This window comes from Hippocampus guttulatus, chromosome 1 (genome assembly GCF_054856545.1).
Source record: "Hippocampus guttulatus isolate MCC_2025c chromosome 1, RoL_Hgut_1.0, whole genome shotgun sequence".
Taxonomy (NCBI): Eukaryota; Metazoa; Chordata; class Actinopteri; order Syngnathiformes; family Syngnathidae; genus Hippocampus; species Hippocampus guttulatus.
In genome coordinates, this window is record NC_141261.1 from 19313921 (window position 1) to 19334484 (window position 20564).

The 20564-nt window shown below is 41.4% G+C and overlaps 1 protein-coding gene across 2 annotated transcripts in view; it reads right to left on the bottom strand.

Annotated features, from left to right (window-relative positions):
* LOC147210815 (nucleolar protein 4-like) overlaps window positions 1-20564 on the bottom strand; it is a 55770-nt gene that overhangs the window by 24452 nt on the left and 10754 nt on the right. The window contains exons 1-2 of one of the 2 annotated variants that reach the window (XM_086116808.1): window positions 14632-14839; window positions 2367-2520 (exon numbers count right to left, since the gene is read on the bottom strand). In XM_086116808.1, coding sequence (XP_085972934.1) covers window positions 2367-2484 — 118 coding nt within the window. In that variant the 5' untranslated portion in view covers window positions 2485-2520; window positions 14632-14839. Of the gene's footprint in view, window positions 1-2366; window positions 2521-14631; window positions 14840-20564 lie in introns of those variants that run through there. The other variant, XM_086116799.1, reaches the window with a different exon arrangement.

Here is a 20564-nt window from a genome sequence, read left to right on the forward strand (position 1 = left end):
TTCAGGACACATGCTACTAATTATCGGCCGCAAATCCACATATTTTCACTACTAAATGAGCAAGTTAATGTTTAATAATAAACATCAACATTTCTTGACCGATTGCAAGCATCCCAATTTCAAATCCCACATCCAGCATTTCAACAATTCATTTGATTGCACAGCATTCTCTGGTCCGTCGGCTCCTCATTATTCACATGCAATTTCCACAGAAATTGCTTTCCCTCACTGAGTGGTTCTCAAACCTTTTACATCAAGTACCACCTCAAAAATGCATCGCTCTCCAAGTGCCAACATAATTGCCAATGCTAAAATATAGTAGGGGAGTCGGCCTCAAAAACGAGGCTGAGCCCAAGAAGGATATTTAGTATGATTGTAAGACACTGAAACATTATGCAGTTTGAACAGGAACACTGATCTTAAAAAAAGGAAAACAAGCAAATATACCTAAATAATGATTTCTTTAAAATGGTTTGCAAACAGTGCGGCCCGGTAGTCCAGTGGTTAGCACGTCGGCTTCACAGTGCAGAGGTACCGGGTTCGATTCCAGCTCCGGCCTCCCTGTGTGGAGTTTGCATGTTCTCCCCGGGCCTGCGTGGGTTTTCTCCGGGTGCTCTGGTTTCCTCCCACATTCCAAAAACATGCATGTCAGGCTGATTGGACGCTCTAAATTGTCCCTAGGTGTGAGTGTGGGCGTGGATGGTTGTTCGTCCCTGTGTGCCCTGCGATTGGCTGGCAACTGATTCAGGGTGTCCCCCGCCTACTGCCCGGAGATGGCTAGGATAGGCTCCAGCACCCCCCGCGACCCTAGTGAGGATCAAGCGGTTCGGAAAATGGATGGATGGATGGTTTGCAAACAAAAGTTAAGTGCAAACTATACCGAAATAAATATTTGCAGTGATTTGTCTTCAGATACTTCAAAGTTAAATACAACTGAACTGTACTTAAACATAAGTGAACTGGGTTAAAAAAAAAAAGGGTGGGGTGGAAATGCAAAATGTAAGCCAAGTAACACAGAACATTTAAGTGATTCTTTCTTGTCTCGCAACTGATATAATTCTTTGAGAATCACTGTTCTAGTTTCTATTATTAGCACAAAAGCTCCGTAATACAACCGGCAACTACAGTAAATATTCCCATCCCCGGAATTCTATGGAAAGGAATATCCTTCACCCGGAATAAAAACCTACGCATTAACATTTTGACTTCGATATTACGTATTACCGGAACTTGCGTAAGCGGAAATTCCACTACCCGTAACCCGGATGGAGGTGTAATGCCGCGGGAGCTTAAATACACGCAACGCCCACCCGATGCGACAGAAAAGACACAACGCTGAAACAAATTTTCACTTCGCGTTTTTCGATCATCAGATTCTAAACGACAACGTGTAAGTGAGTTTTTATTGCCGTGCGTTTTATTGTAATTGTGAATGATTTTAACTTTATTCACTTACGTCCTGGAGAACGCGGCACTAGCTTAAAAGCAGCACCCACTCGACATGACCGAAGAAACGTGTTCGCTTCGCCGTTTTCATTCATCAGATTCGAAACGAATCGTAAGCGACTTTTTATTGGCGTGCGTTTTACTGTAATTGCGAAAGATTTTAACTTTATTCACTTACGTCATGTAGATCATCGCATCGAAACGTAGAAGAACTGTAACGACTGGAGCGGAGCTAGTGAAATGCATCTGTTTGAGCGAGGCTGGACACAAAGTTAAAAAGATCCAGCAGACACTTGGAGTCGGAAAGACGCAAATCTACGAAACTTTAAAAACAAGACATCGATTCAAGTCCTGATGACAAACCACCATCCAGCAAGGAAGCAATGCAAATGGCAACAAAAATCCTTCAGTATGCACAAGAATTACCAGACATCGGTGATCAACGGGAAGGTTACTTGCAACTAGCAAGAAAACTGTATGACACACAGGCAAACATTGTCATAAACCAAAGAATGCATCCAACAAAACAATCCAAAATACACATTTTTTTCCCAAGACAGAAAAAAATAAACATTAAAATACTGTATGTATTTTACTGTCGTGATTTTTTTGGGATACACCTGTATTGCAGTTTTTGTTATATAAACAGTTTTTGGACAGTATATTTTTGTATTTTATTGATTGTGTTGTTACACGTGCATTTTGTCAACATACTTGCAGGTTTATAAAGGACATGTACCATGCTCATTTCCCAAATGAGGAATTTCTGTTATCAGGACAAATTGGACAGCGCAAACACGAGTCCGTACTAGAGAATATTTACTGTACTGGTTTGATGTCTGCGGCTGCTCATTTGGGCACCCAACGAGGTTGGACTGAATTAACTACACCAGTGTGGATAAAAAAAAGCGGAGTCTTACCATCGTCCTCCCTGTTGCCGGCAATGTTGGGACTGTGGCGCATGGTCTCTGCTCGGCCGGCCAGGCTAAGCTGCGATGTCGTTCCCGGCTCGGCTGGCAGCCACGAGGGCTCGCTCATGTCGGCCTCGTCCTCGCTGCTCACTGACGCGTCATCCTGGCTCCACGCACACAAAACAGGAAGCGGTCACAATGAGTCGTAAAGCCACTCGGACACGTGCGCATGTTGTGTAGTTTGTCTTTGTGGAACTTCCTTGATGTATATCATATGCCATCCATTGGTGCATCGACACACAAATGATTTCACAAGTTATGAGTGTGGCAAGAAACAATTGTTTTTAATTCTATTTAACTACAAAGTTCATCATTACTGTATGTTTTTATCAAGTACAATATGATGTTTATGTTGGGAAAGCTAGATTGGATGACATTTCCATTAATTTCAAAGGGAAATGATTTTAGACACGAGTGTTTTGATTTATGAGTGTTGTCTAGCAACCAATTCAACTCGTAGCTCAAGGCACCGCTGCACTTCTCGGCTTAACACGTGAACAACGTAACATAATTTTTGCTGAAATGCTCAAATGGATCACTAAAATTCAAACAAGCGCTTCTCTCCGGTGCTGTGTTGTTGTTGGCCCGCGATGCTTTTCAGACGATTCGCCACGTGAGCATCCATTTGCTGGCCACACTGACCGATCAGTGCGCAGGCTCACACTCACACACACATTGGGTGTGTTGAAGGCTGTTCTGCAGCACACACAAAGATGCTATAGCAGGTATTGCTGGGCTTGTGCGTGTGTGTGTGTGTGTGTGTGTGTGTGTGTGTATCCAAAGCAGAGCAGTGGCCGGACGGACATTGCTAAGCTAATCAAGTTAGCCCATGGATAAACGGAAGGATCTTTGTCTCTGTGCGCTCATCTGCTCAGCAACATCCCCACCAAGGCAGGACAAAATATCCAAAACCTCAGTGTGTATTCTTATTACCCACCCATTCAGCATTACAACAACTGGATCAAATATTGCTATTGTATCGTTATCACTTACACGTCAGCGCACACACAGCTGGATCGAATATCGATAACGTGGTGTATATTGTATCGTTATCGTTTTTTCTACAGGAATTGTGAGCTATTGTTATCAGTTATGCTACATGGTTGATACAAATGTGGATCAAATATCGATGTCAATACAGGTCCACTTTCATCGAAACTGTAGTACAAGTAACAACAATAAATCACAAAATGGATGTTTCAAGCAGATGTTGTAACACTGTAGCATAATTGATATAGATACAGTACATCAGGATTTGATATTTGTCCCAGTCGCAGCAATGCTTTCACATCAGATCTAAAATATACGATAAATCTCGGATAAATATTTTTATATTATTATACTTGTATCGATACTGTCGCGTGCGTCGCAAAAATACATCACAACATCAATATTTCACATTGTATTGATACTGTCGGACAAGCAACAATACAATACAGTGTGCATCATAATATTGATATTTGATCCAGTTGGATTAGCACTCGAGCACAAGCAATAATGATACAATACATAATATTAACGTTTGATCAGGTTATATTAATGCTGTAGTAGAAGCAATAACAATATCGTACCACACAATATTGATATTTGATTCACTTGTGTCAACACTACAGCGCAAGCGATGCTTATATATAATACAGCATATCAAGACTGGATCCAGCTGTAGTGATAGTGTTTTGCAAGTGATAACAACACAACACAGCAGCAAATTGGTATTTGAGTCAAGTGTGCAACAGCAATGCAATATATCGAAGTTTGATCCGGTTGCACTGCCACTGTAGCCTAAGTGAAATCAATACGATACCGTGTAATATCAGTTTTGGATTGTATTAACACAAAAGTGCAAGCCATAACGATATATTCCAACAATGACAATGATATTTGATCCACTTGGACAAACAGTAATGTAAAACACACTGATATGGATATTTACTGTATAGTGAGCGCGAAACGTGTTTGTCCATTTTATGAATGAAATGAATGAATGTTTATGATCTTATGGGGGGGTGGAAAGGGTCTCTCTTTGTTGTCATGGTGCAGAGCTGCTGGACCCTCAAGCTGGCATCAACATCACCACTCCCAACCCACCCCCCACTGCCTTTACCATCAGCACCACCACCCACCCCGCTTATCCCTCCCTTGCCCCTCCCCCATGCCTGCATCCTCTCATCCTGACAACTCCCAGCACCTCGGCCTCCGAGCAGCCCCCCACGCACGCACACGCGTGCGCACACACACAACCTCCTTTGTCATGGTGTTGCCATGTTACCCTGGCAACCTAAAATTACAACCAAGATGATTCGGTGCTATTCGCTATGTGCTATATTCTCCCATTTGTGCTTTTTTTCTATGCAGATTCTCCTGTCCAGACTTCTGACACACCTACCGCACAACCTGGCATAAGCGCGCAAACAGCAGAACCACGATGCACTGGCATTCCAGTCTCCCTGGGAACCCTGGAGACAACAACTTGACTGGAGACTTGTGAATGTCAATGAAATCCATGAAAAAGATCAAAAACACCGTACATCAGAAAATGCCTGATCCAGCGGATGTGTAGTCGGTCGGCCACCTGGGATATGCTGAATGTGGGCATTTTTTGTTCTGTACAAAATGAATCCAATAAAAGTAACTTTCCGTCAGTAAAAAAGGTTGTTGTTGTTGAACCTTTTCCATTGAGGGCCACACATACAGGATAGCTATCTTCGGGCAGTAGGTGGGGTATATCCCGAACTGCTTGCCATCAATCACATGGCACACATAGACAAACAACCATTCTCACCAAACTCAAAATCACACATAGGGACAATTTAGAACAGGGGTGCACAACCAGGCGATCACGATCGACCGGTAACCCGTGGACTAGTCCTAAATCGATTGCGGGAGGACTGGGGGAAATGGGGATACATGTCTGTATGCATGTTCTTAATATGATATATTTTTGTGTTAGTGTATACTGTACTGCACCCTAAGCATCCTAACAGTTTCTCTTTCACTAAAAACGAGCTGTTGCAATATATCTTTTTAAATTGTTCTTCTCATTCAGTTAGTTTCGTCTACAATTCGCCGATGGCACTGGCAAAGAATGGAAATCTGGAGTGCCGGGAGAAGCAGTTTAAAATGGTACACGCGAGCTACGATAGTGATGTTCATGCATTTAACACGCAGCAAAAGTGCTACCCATGCCTCCGTGTCAGGTCTCCCACTAAGGTAGGCAGTGATTTCCTTTTCACAAACTCTTGTATCTCCTTTATTTTTCTATTTTGTTCATGTTCGGGACCGTAGACTGTTGCTGAGCAAATGTGCGTGTGCATGCGTGCATGTGTGTATGCGTCCACGTGCATATATATATATATATATATATACTGTATACACACACATATATAGAGAGATATAGATATAGATATATACCTGTATATATATCTATCTCTCTCTCTCTCTCTATATATATATATATATATATATTATATATTCATTCATTCATTCATCTTCCAAACCGCTTGATCCTCACTAGGGTCGCGGGGGGTGCTGGAGCCTATCCCAGCTGTCTCCGGGCAGTAGGCGGGGGACACCCTGAATCGGTTGCCAGCCAATCGCAGGGCACACAGAGACGAACAACCATCCACGCTCACACTCACACCTAGGGACAATTTAGAGTGTTCAATCAGCCTGCCACGCATGTTTTTGGAATGTGGGAGGAAACCGGAGCACCCGGAGAAAACCCACGCAGGCCCGGGGAGAACATGCAAACTCCACACAGGGAGGCCGGAGCTGGAATCGAACCCGGTACCTCTGCACTGTGAAGCCGACGTGCTAACCAATGGACTACCGGGCCGCCTATATTATATATATATATATATATATATATATATATACCTGTATATAAAACAGTCGATTGCGGAAGGTTCCTTGGCTTGAAAAGTACATCTTCGGTCAAAAAAGGGCACACCTGATTTAGGGTTTTCAACTTCACTTATTTATTTATTTTATAAAGACTGCTTCATTTATTCATTGTAAATAACAAAAAAGTAGCACAAGAAAAAAGCTTTGCATGTACAATTACCATTGCCATTAATTTTATGAAGTCATTGATTAATTAAACAGACTGCAATTAATCAAAAATATAATTAAAATATGGGAATTAATTACTTTCTTGATAAAATATAAAAATGTACACATTTCCACATTCAGTACATTGGAACTTTCTTTCATGATGAGATTCACCTCCAAAAGACCTGGCACATCTGTCTGTATCAAAAAAACAAATATGGCCATTGAGCACAAAAGTTTGCCCACCCCTTTTGTAGTCTTCAATGAAGAATACCATTGCATTATTTGTATTCTTTTACAAATAATGCGATGGAAGTTGTTTGAACCTATTTGTGTTGGCTTCAAGAGTTGGCATCCAAATGCTGGTGAACTCCCGTTCACTATTATTGTGATTGTTTTCCAGATGTGCCTTGCTTCAGGCTTCTTATTGGCTGTAAGATACACGCACCCGCACACACCCACCCACAACACACATCCTGCAGGGGTGACCAGGGGTTGCGGTCAAGGGAAATGCACTGAAGACTATTGATCGCTGAGAAAACAATGAGAAAGAATTGTTGACTGTGTGTGTGTGTGTGTGTGTGTGAGTGAGTGAGTGAGTGAGTGAGTGAGTGAGTGAGTGAGTGAGTGAGTGAGTGAGTGAGAGAGAGAGAGAGAGAGAGAGAGAGATCATTAAACCGATATGATACAACACTATATCAAAATTTGATAGTTACCGTACTGTATAACAATAAGATAAGATAAGATATCCCTTTATTTGTCCCGCAATGGGGAAATTACAGTCAGAATTCAGAAAGGAAAACGCTGGGTAGGGAGAGGGAAAAAAAAACACGCTTAAACTATCCTCTTCTGAGGATAATTTAAGTCCAGGATAAAAAAGACCCTAGCACATAAATAAGCATATGACAGTTATACTGTAGCTTATGCGAATATGATATTTTGCAATGTGGATGTTTGATCCTGGTGTCTCAACATAGTGTAACTGTGAACTATGTGACACGTCACAACATCAATATTTGATCAAGTGGTATTCATATTTAACTGAAGGTGATATGATAAATCGTGGCATCGATGCTTTTTTCGATTTGGATCAACACTGCACACACAGTGAACTCCTATAATTCGTAAATACATCTGCAAATATCTGCAAATACAGAAAATCTGTGAATAATTGACACCCTTCCCTAAAAGGGCGCTGTAATGAAATTTAAATGTTATAAGACAATCATGTCACATACTATCCATGCATCCATTTTGTAATATGCTTATCCTCACAAGGGGCATGTTAGAGCCTATCCCAGCTGTCTTCAGGCAGCAGGCGGGGTACATCCCGAGCTGGTTGCCGGCCAATCGCAGATGATGCATACCGTATTGAAATGTATAACTACTAATTTCCACTCTTATGGTGGAAAACACAATAACAACAATGGTTGGAATGGCTTCAAAGTGATCTAGTGAGGCGTGCTGACAGCTGGCATGCTATGATGCAGTCACGTATGATAATGACATTTCACCAATATTTTGCTCCCCTATGCCCAATTTTTGGGGGCGTTCCATACTCAAAGGTGTCCTCTGTGCGCGCTGTGACGTTCAATCATTAACTTGAACGTCAAGGAGCGGCGGGCTATAAGGCGCTGAATCAACAGGAGAGCCTCCATAAAACATTAGGCATCATATACACACAGACGCTAGGTTAGTCGCCATGTCAGAGATTAGCCGAATGGTGAGCACGCTGAGCCCGCCCTTAATCCAGTCAGTCACAAATCTGCCTGAGCACTATTAAGCTCTTGCCTTTCCAACATAGGACTAGATTACACCTGACAAAGCTCACTGGCCCGTCGAGCTAGCTTCACACAGCCGCCACGAGTTACTCGCCACATAGACAACAGTGACCGCACTAAACTAGACTAGTGGACTGTCCTGTATTATCGACTCAAATTCTTCACAGGGTTTGGAACTGCTAAGCCACTCCCTCCCTCACAGGACATAGCACAGTCTGGATCACTTCTACCGTCCTGTCTTCAAAGCCACCACAGTTGACTTGGGCCCCGAACTAAATGAGATGCCCGACTTCGACCCATCTCACTGACAAAACAATGGTACTGCTTTAGACACAACAAGGACATTTCCAAATGTCCTAATCAAGGGCCTGGAGCAACGGCTGTTATTGGTCCATACCAACAACATAAGTGGAAACACTCATGGATTCATAGATGTGAGAACTTGCTCCGTCTTGCTGGAACCAGAAATCTCGGCCAGAGGCATCATTGGACCAATCTTCATCGAAGAATCTGGCGCAGCAGTGACAGTCACCAAGGAGCGGTATGTGGAGGTCCTCAAAACCTTCAAGAATGAGCTCCAGACCATCTACCCGTCGCTCATGAGCAAGTTCTGGTTCCAGCAAGACGGAGCAAGTTCTCACACCTCAAACATGTCCCGAGACTTGCTGAAAGAGAACTTCGGAGGCCGAGTGATCAGTCTCAAGACTGATTTTGAGTGGGCACCCCATAGCCCGGACCTAAGCCCCCCAGATTTTTTTCTTTGGGGCTATCTTAAGGACAGAGTCTACGCAGGGAAACACAGAACCATCACGGAACTCAAGAAAGCCATCAGGGAGGAGATGAGAGCCATTACCAATTCACTCTGTAAGAACGTCATGGACAACTTCGTGCTGCGCCTCAAGAAATGCACGGAGCTAAATGGGGGCCAGCTAGAACATATGCTGTCGAACGGAGAAAAAAAGGCCAAAGACCCTAGTGTTTTGATGTGATGTTTTGAATATAATAAACTAGTTTTGGCCAAAGTTTCATTTCAAAACACTAAGAAACAGGGCCTAATTAGAGTTGGGGCCCGTTTTTTTTTTTTGGGTCACCCGGTTATTTATATATATATATACTGTGTGTGTGTGTGTGTATATATATATATATATATATAGCTACCGTATTACACACACACACACACACACACACACACACACACACACACACACACACACACACACACACACACACACAGTATATAAATAAATTCCTCGTCTCACCCCTCGGGTGGTATCCATCCCACATTCAGCTCGGGTCCTCTAGCAGACGCCAGGAAGTTTGAGGGTTCTGCGCAGTATCCTTGCTGTTCCCAGCACTGCGCTTTTCTGTACTGTGATGTCCGATGTTGTTCCCGGGATCTGTTGCAACCACTCATCTAGTTTGGGGGTCACTGCCCCGAGTGCTCCGACCACCACAGGCACAATTGTCACCTTTACCTTCCAGGCTCTCTCCAGCTCCTCTCTGAGCCCTTGGTATTTCTCGAGTTTCTCATGTTCCTTCTTTCTTGGGATCGCTACATCCACTACAACGGCTTTGTGTGTGTGTGTGTGTGTGTGTGTGTGCAACACACACACACATACACACAGAGCTCCTATATGACGTCAATGTTGTCATGTGCTTTTTTAAAAATGGCACTGAATTCCCTGTTATTTTTCTATGTTCTGTCTTTCCTATCCGTCTGTCCTCTCTCAAACCATTTTCTGTCTGTCCGCCTTTCCAATAGCACAGCAAAACTGTTCCGGCACAGTGTGAAAGGGGTAATCTAGTGTGACCACCGGGCGTCTCTGAGAAAGCCAAAGTGAAGTGGTCCGAGTCACTTAAAGGGTTTTGAGGTTAGACAGCCTAAGTGCTGTACAAGACAAAACGAGGACGCTTTATAGCTGTCATTGTTGTACAGTGCCGTGAAAAACTATTTGCCACCTTCCTGATTTCTGTGTGCTTTGCCTGTTTATCACACAGAAAGGTTTGAATTCATCAAACCAATTTTAATATCACACAGAGACAACCCAGGGAAATACAAAATGTAGCTTCTATGTGCCAATTTAATTTATTAAGCCACAAAAAAAAATGCATTGATCTAAACTGAGGCCAGTGAGGTCTGGAGTTCTTTCAATGTTGTTCTCGTTTCTTTTGCACTCTTGAGTAATTTTAGCTGGTCATATGCCACTGTTCCCAGTTTTCTCCATTTGTGGATAATGGCTTTGACAGTGGTTCGCTGAAGCCCCACAGTCTAGGAAATGGCTTTGAAACCTTTTCCAGACTGATAATTTCAATAGCTACACTTTGTCTGAGAAATTCTATTTATGTGATAGCTCCACAAATGTGGTGCTAGGGTGTTGCCTGTGAAATTGAACTCGGCTTTCCCAACACTGTCGTTTGTCACAGTTACTTTGTGATTGAACTATTTCAGCAGGGATTTTTTTTGTACCGGTACCTTAATAAGTTAAATTGGCATTTAGAAACTGCATTTAGTATTTCCGTGGGGAGTCCCAGTGTAATATTAACCCTTTCATGCACCCTGTAACCTGATAATATGATAAGCTTTCCACTGTAGTAACCGCTATCCCTGAAAGGGTTAAAATTGGTTTGATGAACTGAAACCTTTGTGTGTGATAAATATGAAAAGAACACAGAAATCAGGAAGGGGGTAAATACTTTTTCACAGCACTGTACATGACATCCATCCATTTTTACAACACTTCCAATGTTCACCAATATCAAAACTTCTTGTCACATTTAAAACATTGTTTATGTTGCACGAAATGTTTGTATTGAAATTGATTATTTCTCGTGCCACTACTAGTTTAATGTACTACACTTGAAAATGACTGCTCTAAAAATTCAAACTAAATGTTTATGCTAAAATGTGTCTACGCTGAACATGAAGTATGAGGCAAAATAAAGAACAAAATTAAATGACTTTATTTTTAGGCCAGACTAACCAGCCCAAGACCCCACCCACATTTGACATATTTCCCCACAACAATCCTAACTTGATGTATTGATATACAGTAATTGATTGACTTTGTGTGCTGTTAGCAAAAGAGTTAATGTTTTATTTTCAAGGGTTGAACGAAGGAGGAGAAAAGACATGCGAGGGTCTCAGAGGGTGTGACCCGACACAGCTTGGTCACACTTTGACTCACTCCTGAGAGCTGCAAATTCACTACAAAATAAACAGAGATGCTGCAATAACACTGTACTTGAAGAATTTCCATTTGGTTGAGGCCAACGTTTAAAATGGCTCTACAAGTTAAGTACCACTTGCAACAAAAAAGTCATGGAGCACGTTGAGACAAAAATATTCCATTTCGTAATCAAGAATTAACAGAAGTTTGAGCAAGCACCCAATGTCAGGTTTACGGCACTGTCAACAAAAACAGTATTACTGGGCAGAACAATTCCTGCACACAGTTTAGTCTAACATTGAGCAAGATTGCATCCTGAATGCAGAGAACACAAAGACAGATGGATAACTGCTTCAGACAACAAAGTGTATGCATGCAGAAACGTGGTGAAGATTGCACGACTGTCTGTGTCCTATGTGTTGTGTTGTGTTATTTTTGTTATTTTGACTTCAAAATGGCGCCGCGTGAGTGGCTGCCTTTCCAGCAGCTCCTATATTTTGTTGTTCTACTTCTTCCTTTGATAACTTTGCTGCTGTGAATCGAGAATTTCTCCATTGCGAGACTAATAAAGGTTTTCTTATTTTATCTTATAAGGATGAACTTTTTGTCCTGTGATCAGGTACTCAAATGATAACATACACTGTAGCAAAATAAGAGAAAGCACCGAGGAAGATTGAGACCATTTCTCTTTCTGGTTTGCGTACTACTGTATTTCCAATGAGAACTGATATAATGCTAAAATGCTAACTTTTGCTATGCTAACATCCTGTATAGAAAGATGAGGAAACTTGATGAGCTTTTTTTATCCTGTGTTGTGATCAAGTAATATCCTGAAAGAGGATCGCGTACATGCTAACAGGCTAACAGTTGTTACTCGGCACGGTTTTCAAATATTTGACACCAACTACCCCCTAAAAATCTTTTACCACTCCAGGTACCACCCTAATGACCATCATTAAAATACACTTGGCTCACGTGTTCATCAATAACAAGGTTTCGTCTTAAAAAGTGTATTTGAAACCACTGTAACATTACGTATAGTTCAAGCATCAACATGGTTTTTAAACATGGGAAAATAAGAAAATTGCACAATACACACCTAATTACCGGTAAATAATTATTCAGCTCAAATGAATTGTGCATAATATCCATCCATCAATGCATTTTCTAATCCGCTTATCCTCACGAGGGTCGCGAGCGTGCTGGAGACTATCCTAGCTGTCTTTGGGCAGTATTGCGCATAATTGTCGCTCAATAAATGTTTGAAAATAAAGAGTTCTCAAAGGTTGAATGTAAACGTGTTGTACGTAAAAAGCTAAATATAACTGAATTGTAGTGGTGTGAAACAAGTTGAAGCCATTCTAACTGTGTATTTTGCTCAGTTTAAAGATTTAATTCAGTAGGAGCCCATATACCGCTAGTGCAGTGGTCACCAACATAGTGCCTGTGGGTAACAGGTAGCCCCCAAGCACCACAAGTAGCCAATGGGAACACCAACAAGGGAGTCCATTTCCCATGAGCTCATGAAATACTGCTGAAGGGCCCATTAAATCCTTGAACCCTGAACTTTATGCCCCTTATCTACGAGGTCCACCCACCCGCTCACTCACAACAGAAAAACAAAGCCACCTTTTACAACTTCTCACTGTTTCTGACTTGAGTGAATACACAATAAAAATAATGGGAGCTTCAAGGAGCGATGAACGGGCCCTCGTTCCCTCTTTTCACGGCCAATCCTTGAAAAAAAATCATCAAAACTCTGACTGGATGCCACATTCGAGAACAAAGTCATGCAAGCTCGGCTCATCAGTGAAGGATTCCCGCTTTCCACTGGGGCTCATTTGGGTAGAACCATCCAAAATTGCTAGGTTGGACCAAAATGGATGATTTTTTTCTCTTCAGTTTGGGGCATGGGTTCATTTTTGTGCTTTGTGTCATGATAGACATGTCTGCTGAAATTAAAGTTAATCTGTCAAACTGGTGTCAGGAGCTTAGTTTTTCAAACCTTCCAGGGGATGCCAGTCAGTGAAATTTGGGGGAGTTGTGATGCAGATCGCTAACTGGCTGGCTAGATGGATCGATAAATTGTAAGTTATTGCAATTAATTTGGTAAGAATACGTTTTAGTTCTTACAATTAGCTCAGAATACTTTGAGACCACTTATTTTACTGCATGATTTTTTTAACATTTACATACCTGTCAACTCATACGGTTTAGCCATAGTTCATACGGATTTTGTGGTGAATCTTACGTATATGGCCGTATCGCACAAATCATACGGATTCTGAAAATTTCCGGGGTTTTTTTCTTCCCCTAACAGGTAGTTAGTTCCGTTTGCTTTTGCCCAGAATGGTGCTAGTCTACTCGAATGCTTTCATTTCCGGCAACTTTCCAAAAAAGTAACGCAGGAATACAACTCTGAACGCAGTAATGCTACTAAGTAGAATGATGATTAGACATTAACCAGACATTGTATTATGGAGATCTACAAGAAATATCATTGAAAATTTCGTGGGGTTTTTTCTGCTGTTATTTTGACATATAAAATGCTTTGGTATGTTATAAGGATTTTTTGCTCTTTATAAGGATTTTTTTGGTAGTTTATACAGGTTGGCGCTCCGAAAAGTTGACAGGTATGCATTTATTTCATTGTAATGAAACATTTCATTTCTTTAGGTATACGTTAGATATCACAAAAATAGACATTGCAATTTCCGACACCTACATCGCATATTGCATGTTTTTCCAATATCGGGCAGCCATGATAGATAGATAGATAGATAGATAGATAGATAGATAGATAGATAGATAGATAGATAGATAGAAAACATTCATACTGATTATTGATCCACGCAAACACAGACAAACTGATAGAGCTCGAACACAGCTGGCTAGCAAGCCAGCTCTAAAACAGATGTATAGGTTGAGTCAATTGACGATTGTCCCGCCCCACGTGAGCGTGGACGTTGGGCAGCGTGTACCAGGCACCCACCCACGCACGCACCCACGAACACACACACACACATACACAGAACAATGTGCAGCAGTGATGGCGCACAAGGAGCCGCAGTGACCAACAGCTGGGATGTGCGTGACGCGCGCGCGCACACACACGGAAATATAAAAACGTCCGCCCTTTACGAAACCGAATAAATGAACGCAACATGACAGCTGCCGATGAGGAGGGCGAGGAGGAAGACGAAGAGCAGCGCTTACCTTCACTCCCTTGCAACGAAGAAAGGAGAGAAAGCGGATGTTTGTTTTCTTGCGCCTCACGTGTCTTCTTCAATACCTCCAGTATTATTAATAATAATAGCAATTATTGTGATGATGCATTATTATTGTTGTTATGTCTCCGATCTACTCGTGAACGTGCTGCCTGCGCCAGGACGGAGGATGCAGCGGCGCGCACGACCCCAAGACTCGGCTGGGCTGTCGCGAGTGGGGGCGTGGTCACCGGGATGACGTCACTGTGGGCGAGAGAAAGGGAGAAAGAGAGCGCGACTGTACAGTATTTGTATTGGGGTTGGGCGACCTAAAATAAACATTCTTTCTTTAATGACAATTTCACTAACAATCGATTTCACAATATATTTTCTTTTCTATCTATCTATCTATCTATCTATCTATCGATACACAAAGACACGTACGTAGAAGTCCCTCTTAGCCAATGGGATGTCAGGATGATGCTGGGGAAATAGCTAATGGCAGAGTAGCTATAAGTATGTTGCAGTCAGGAAACTCGGAGCTGCGAGTAGCAACCCATGCTGTATTTTTACCTTTCGTATCTTGAAATTTCTTTCGTAACGAGAGGCAATATTTTCCTGTTGAGGCGTTTCGTAACTTGAAAATTTTGTACGAAGAGACGTTCATAAGTAGAGATACTACTGTATGCCGAAGCCCTGTCGAAAGTGGTGTCAAGGAAGCTTGTTGAAGTGATACATTTCGGATGAGAGATCAGCTTTGTATGTCGGAGAGAAGCTATGTTTAGCCCGGGTTGTTAGTGGAAGTTTTTAGATTTCATTTTTATCAAAATCAAATTATCTAGAAGCCATTTCCTTTTGTTTATCTTTAAAGGTACGGTGTGTAGAATCTAGTGCCATTTAATGGTGAACTAACAGAATGCAATGACCTAAACTCGAAGTGTGTGCATTTTCAAGCATATGCACTACAGTGCTACAGAGAACCTACCACCAATTTCTTCAGCAGAGGTGCAAGCAAAGTGTCATCACAAACGACATGTAGTAATCTATTCCCTCAAGTGAATAAGTACGTGCATATCTTATTACATTTGTTACACATGTTGTAGTCATAATGTTGAGAAACTACACTGGCTACGTTTTTCTCCTTTGAGTATCCATAGCAGAAAAATGGCGGCGAAACATGGCAGTCTCTTGTAGGGGGATGCTCCCGATGTAGTGCAGGTATAATTAGACATAACATCACCTATTATTATGTAAAAACAATTACGGTGATGTGATAGAACGTGTTTTTTACATCTTGAAATTAATAGGGGAAATCATCAACATTGAAAAATCAAACATTTTTCACACAATGTACCTTTCACTAATTTATTTTTAAGTGCAATGTTGCAACCTCTGAAAAATATTTCCATCTTGGAACATGTCCGTCGTGTCAAAAGTTGGAAAATCAGGTCTTTCCAATACGTTAAGTAAATGGGCAGTATGTCTTTGAAAACGTTCACTCACTGGCACTAATTTTCAGCCATATGATTAGTGCAGTGGTTCTCAATTATTTTCTGTCATGCCCTAAGGAAGAGGAAAACATCTCGCACCCACCCCCCTGCCCCCGCATGACTATAAATCGTATCTATCATTTGTCTATGAAATTGTTATAAGTCCACCTTTGCATAACACTGTATCCTTATTAACGTATAAGAAAATAAAAAAAAAGAAAGAAATATGGACCAACTTTATTGACCAACTTACAACAAAGAAAAGCTTTAGTAACTGGAACAGAAAAGATTTAAAGTGCAACTGAAATTCCAAAATAACATTAAATCCTTAATTTAACAATAAATATTTTTGGACTGACCATGTCAAAACATACGATACTGAAAAATAAAATTACATAAAATCAATAACTAATAAAGCATTCAAACTAATTAGCAACATTATCTCAGGAGCACAATATTTAAAAAAAAAAAAAACTTCAACCAGCAAAACAAAAAAAATATCAAATAATTTCTGCTTTATTTTTTTAAATCAAAGATGATGTCTGGATTAATGGATACAATGAACATGTTTTCAATGCACAGCTTTTCGAGGCGAGGTTTGAAGCAGGACACAGCAACTCTCGGCTCCTGCTCAATGTCTAGCCGGGACCTGTATTTTAGTTGACTGAAGTAGCAGTCACAAAGCGGCATGATTGTTGCAGTATTGTGTCCAAGGACCGGCAACCCGAGGCCAAGGCCAAGGCCAAGGACTTGGAAAATTTTCCGGGGCAAGGCCAAGGCCAAGGACTGGAGAAATTTTCCGAGGCCAAGGCCAAGGACCAAGGACTTGCCTCCGAGGCCAAGGCCAAGGACCAAGGACTGATTTTGAAACTAAGGCCTAGCCGAGGACATGTATAAAACAATGCTATCATACCACTTGGCAGGTCTTCATGATTTGCAACACCCCTCCATCATAACCCTTTGCACTCCCTCACGCTTGAATGAAGTGTTTTTATTCAAACAGTAGAACAGTCAGGGTACGTGTTATTTATACTGAGAAAAAAAAATAAAATCATATGGTATACATTTATGAATTAATGTTTTAGTGCAGTAGTTTCTTAATATGAAGTAAATCAACACTCAACAGGCATGACATGGCACGGAACACAAGTTGAGAAATGACTTTGCATAGAAGTCTATCACTGACTGCAGAAAAAGCGGTAATCTCTCAGTGATAATTTTACAGTTTACCGGCAGCGAGTCCCAGGGACTCACTGCTCAGAAAAGTATGAGTGCCATTATGGATTGAGAGAGTCCCAAATTTCGAATTCTGAAAGGGTCTACTTATTCAATTGCATATGATAATAACACAAACAACAACATATACATACAATGATAAACAAATGCTGCAAAAATTTAAATAATTCAGGAGCAGGCCTGAGGATTTCGGAAATTCACGGTAACCGTTTTTCGGTTCCGTCGGATTACCCAATGGGAAACAACGATAACAAATGTTGGGTTCCGTAAACGTTCATCATGGGAACCCATTTTTCTATTTTGACTGATATTGATAATCAAGAATTCCGAAACTCAAAAGTATAATGTTTCAAGGGTCAATGTTTGAAAACGATCCATTAACAATGAACATTACATCAGCTGCTGTGTACTCCAGGTTTATTCCATAAAATAAATGGATCAAAAACTGGTGTACTCATGTGGCATCATCAGAGTATTTTTTCCAATCTCACACTGCAAAGATTAATTGACTGGTAATCATTAATACAGGTAAGTATTGATGTGGCTTGACATCCTCTTCCCAAGACGATGCATGTGTAATCTACGATCAATTTGACGAAAGAATTTAACACACGTCATCATTCGTTCTACCAACAGTTAACATTAGCATTACTACACCTTGTGACGAATGTTTTATTCATAAAGTTACTATGCTACAACCAGTAAATTATAGAATAACCAATACTGTTTCATAATATTTTTCACAGCGATTAGCCTACAAATCTAATGACCAATTTGCCTCGTAATCGTGCCTCGCGTCGTATTTCGCTCTCGCGTTCTGTGCCTACGTCACAGGTGAGTTTAGTGATACGCCCTTTGGACGATTCATAGGAAAAATCAGACAAGCATTCCCATTTCTTAAATATCGTAATTAGTAGACCTTGGTGAGTTTTTTTCGCCGCCATCTCAAACTTTCATCCGCGCGATTCCTCAGTTTGCGGACTAAAATAACAACCCGCATGCGCACATAACGTCATCTGTTGTGTCCCCCGAAACACTGAAAACAAAACAAAATGAAAGTAAATTAGAAGAAACACACTCACACACCACACCACATCACAAACACACATACAGGCGCAGTGAAATCGCGTCGATCACACAGTCAATTCAAGTGCGGTGACTTTTATAATTAAACTATTTTTCGGTACCGTAAAAATGACGCCACGGAAACGACACGCTACCGGTAACGATTGTTACTGTGAAATCCTCAGGCTTGCCGTAGTTTTTTTTGTTTGTTTGTTTGTTTTGACAGAAATTTCCTTGCGTCCCAAAAACGCACATTGTTTGGAACTGTGCGTCCCGTGGGAAAATTATGCGTCTAGAACGCGGGACGCAGCGGTAACGAGATGGCTGAATCTCGAACCATGCTCTGAGTACTACTATTATTACCACTACCACTATTACTACATTAATTAATACCTTCAACTTCACAATAATAATAATAAATAATTAAATCAACCATGATTTTAAACTATGTATTATCAATATTCATTATTCCAAACATGAGAAAGCATTCAGCAAACAAAACTGGAATCGAGCAAAAGGACTCCAAATCCCAACGGCCAAACCCGGAAGTGAACTGCCGACATTATTGACTCCAGCTGTAACGCAAATTACTTGGTTCAAACAAACATTCTAGTGCGACCGCACAAACGTGACGACTGTGCAAAAATAACTAAATAAAAGACACCACTGTTACAGAAAGGCTTTACACGCTATTTAAACTGCCGATCGCGAACGCAACAAACCGTGATTGAAACTAACTGTGATGCCGCTCTTTATACGTTGCGCTAACTGTTATCTGTCAGTGGTAGACCCGCCCTTCTTAAAGCACCAGAGTTAATCCATCAATATGGGCTTCCTTGGATGGAATTTATTAGATTACAGTATTACGGTCCTTATACAAGGGATTCGAGGCTCTAATCCCTCATTGTGTACGAGGACCGGCAATCCAAGGCCAAGGACCAAGGACTTGACTCCGAGGCCAAGGCCGAGGACCAAGGACCGCCCCTCGGTCCTCGAGCCGGTCCTCGAGGCCAAGGACCGGCTCTCGGAACACATCTCTGGATTGTTGGCAATATTCGGCACGTTTTCGCTGAAAAAAACTCAAGCAGTTTATCAGCGTGATTGGGGTGTGATGTCTTTAAGTGACGCCTTCATTTATTTGGCTTCATGCTGTCCGCAACCAAAAGTTTTAGACACAGTAAGCACATCGATCTTTCCTCGTCTGCCACTGCAGTCACATTGAAGCCAAGCGCTACATACGCCCCGTCATATTTCCTCACTGAGCATGCTCCCTGCGCAAACTCTGCAAATGAGAGCAACACTGCCCCCTAACGTAGTGGAGGTGCAACTGCACGTTATTTTAGGACAGTAAAAAAACAAAAAAGCATGTTCCCCGAGGTCAAACGCGCCCCCCTTGACGGAGCCTCGCGCCCCTCTATTTGAGAAACACTGGATTAGTGCAAGCAGTGCATGTCAGTGAAGACGCATGAAGCAGATTTTTCCCCTTTAAAATAAATAATTCTGAGCTTCTTTTATTCACTTGTATGCCAATTAATAATAAAAAGTGTGACTTCAAAAACTGCCTGTATTGGTAATAATGTCAATTGCAGTTAATATATGCGACTGAGGGTTATCGGCACGGATAATAGCTGGATGGATATTTATTTATTTATCATGTGACGGTTGAGTATCATTCCTGTACAGTGACTGCCATGTGTGATGGCGCGTTTGTCACTCTTTATTGATGCAAGCTGCCACCTAACGGCTAAGTAAGGAAGTTCAGGTCTGCTCCTGAGTGACTGTCTTATTGGTTTCAAATGCTTTGATGCTGACTTGACAAATCCATTTTGCGAACGTCTCCAGACTTGGTGGACATTTAGTAAATCCATGAATTTCAAACCAATCATCCAATTTCACTCAAATGGTCCGGAACTTATGATTTATTTACGATAAGTAATGCCAGCGACATAAAGTGACAAATGCTCCCTGAGTAACCCCACAAGTCATCATTTCAGGATACAAACTATTTTCGACATTTTTGTCTGGTAGTACAATGTCAGAATTTTCTCATGTTTCTCCTGTACTCAAGAAGTTCCGGCCTACCTCAAAAGAAAGGAATATAAATATACATTATATATATATATATAGACAGTATATATACATATATGTGTGT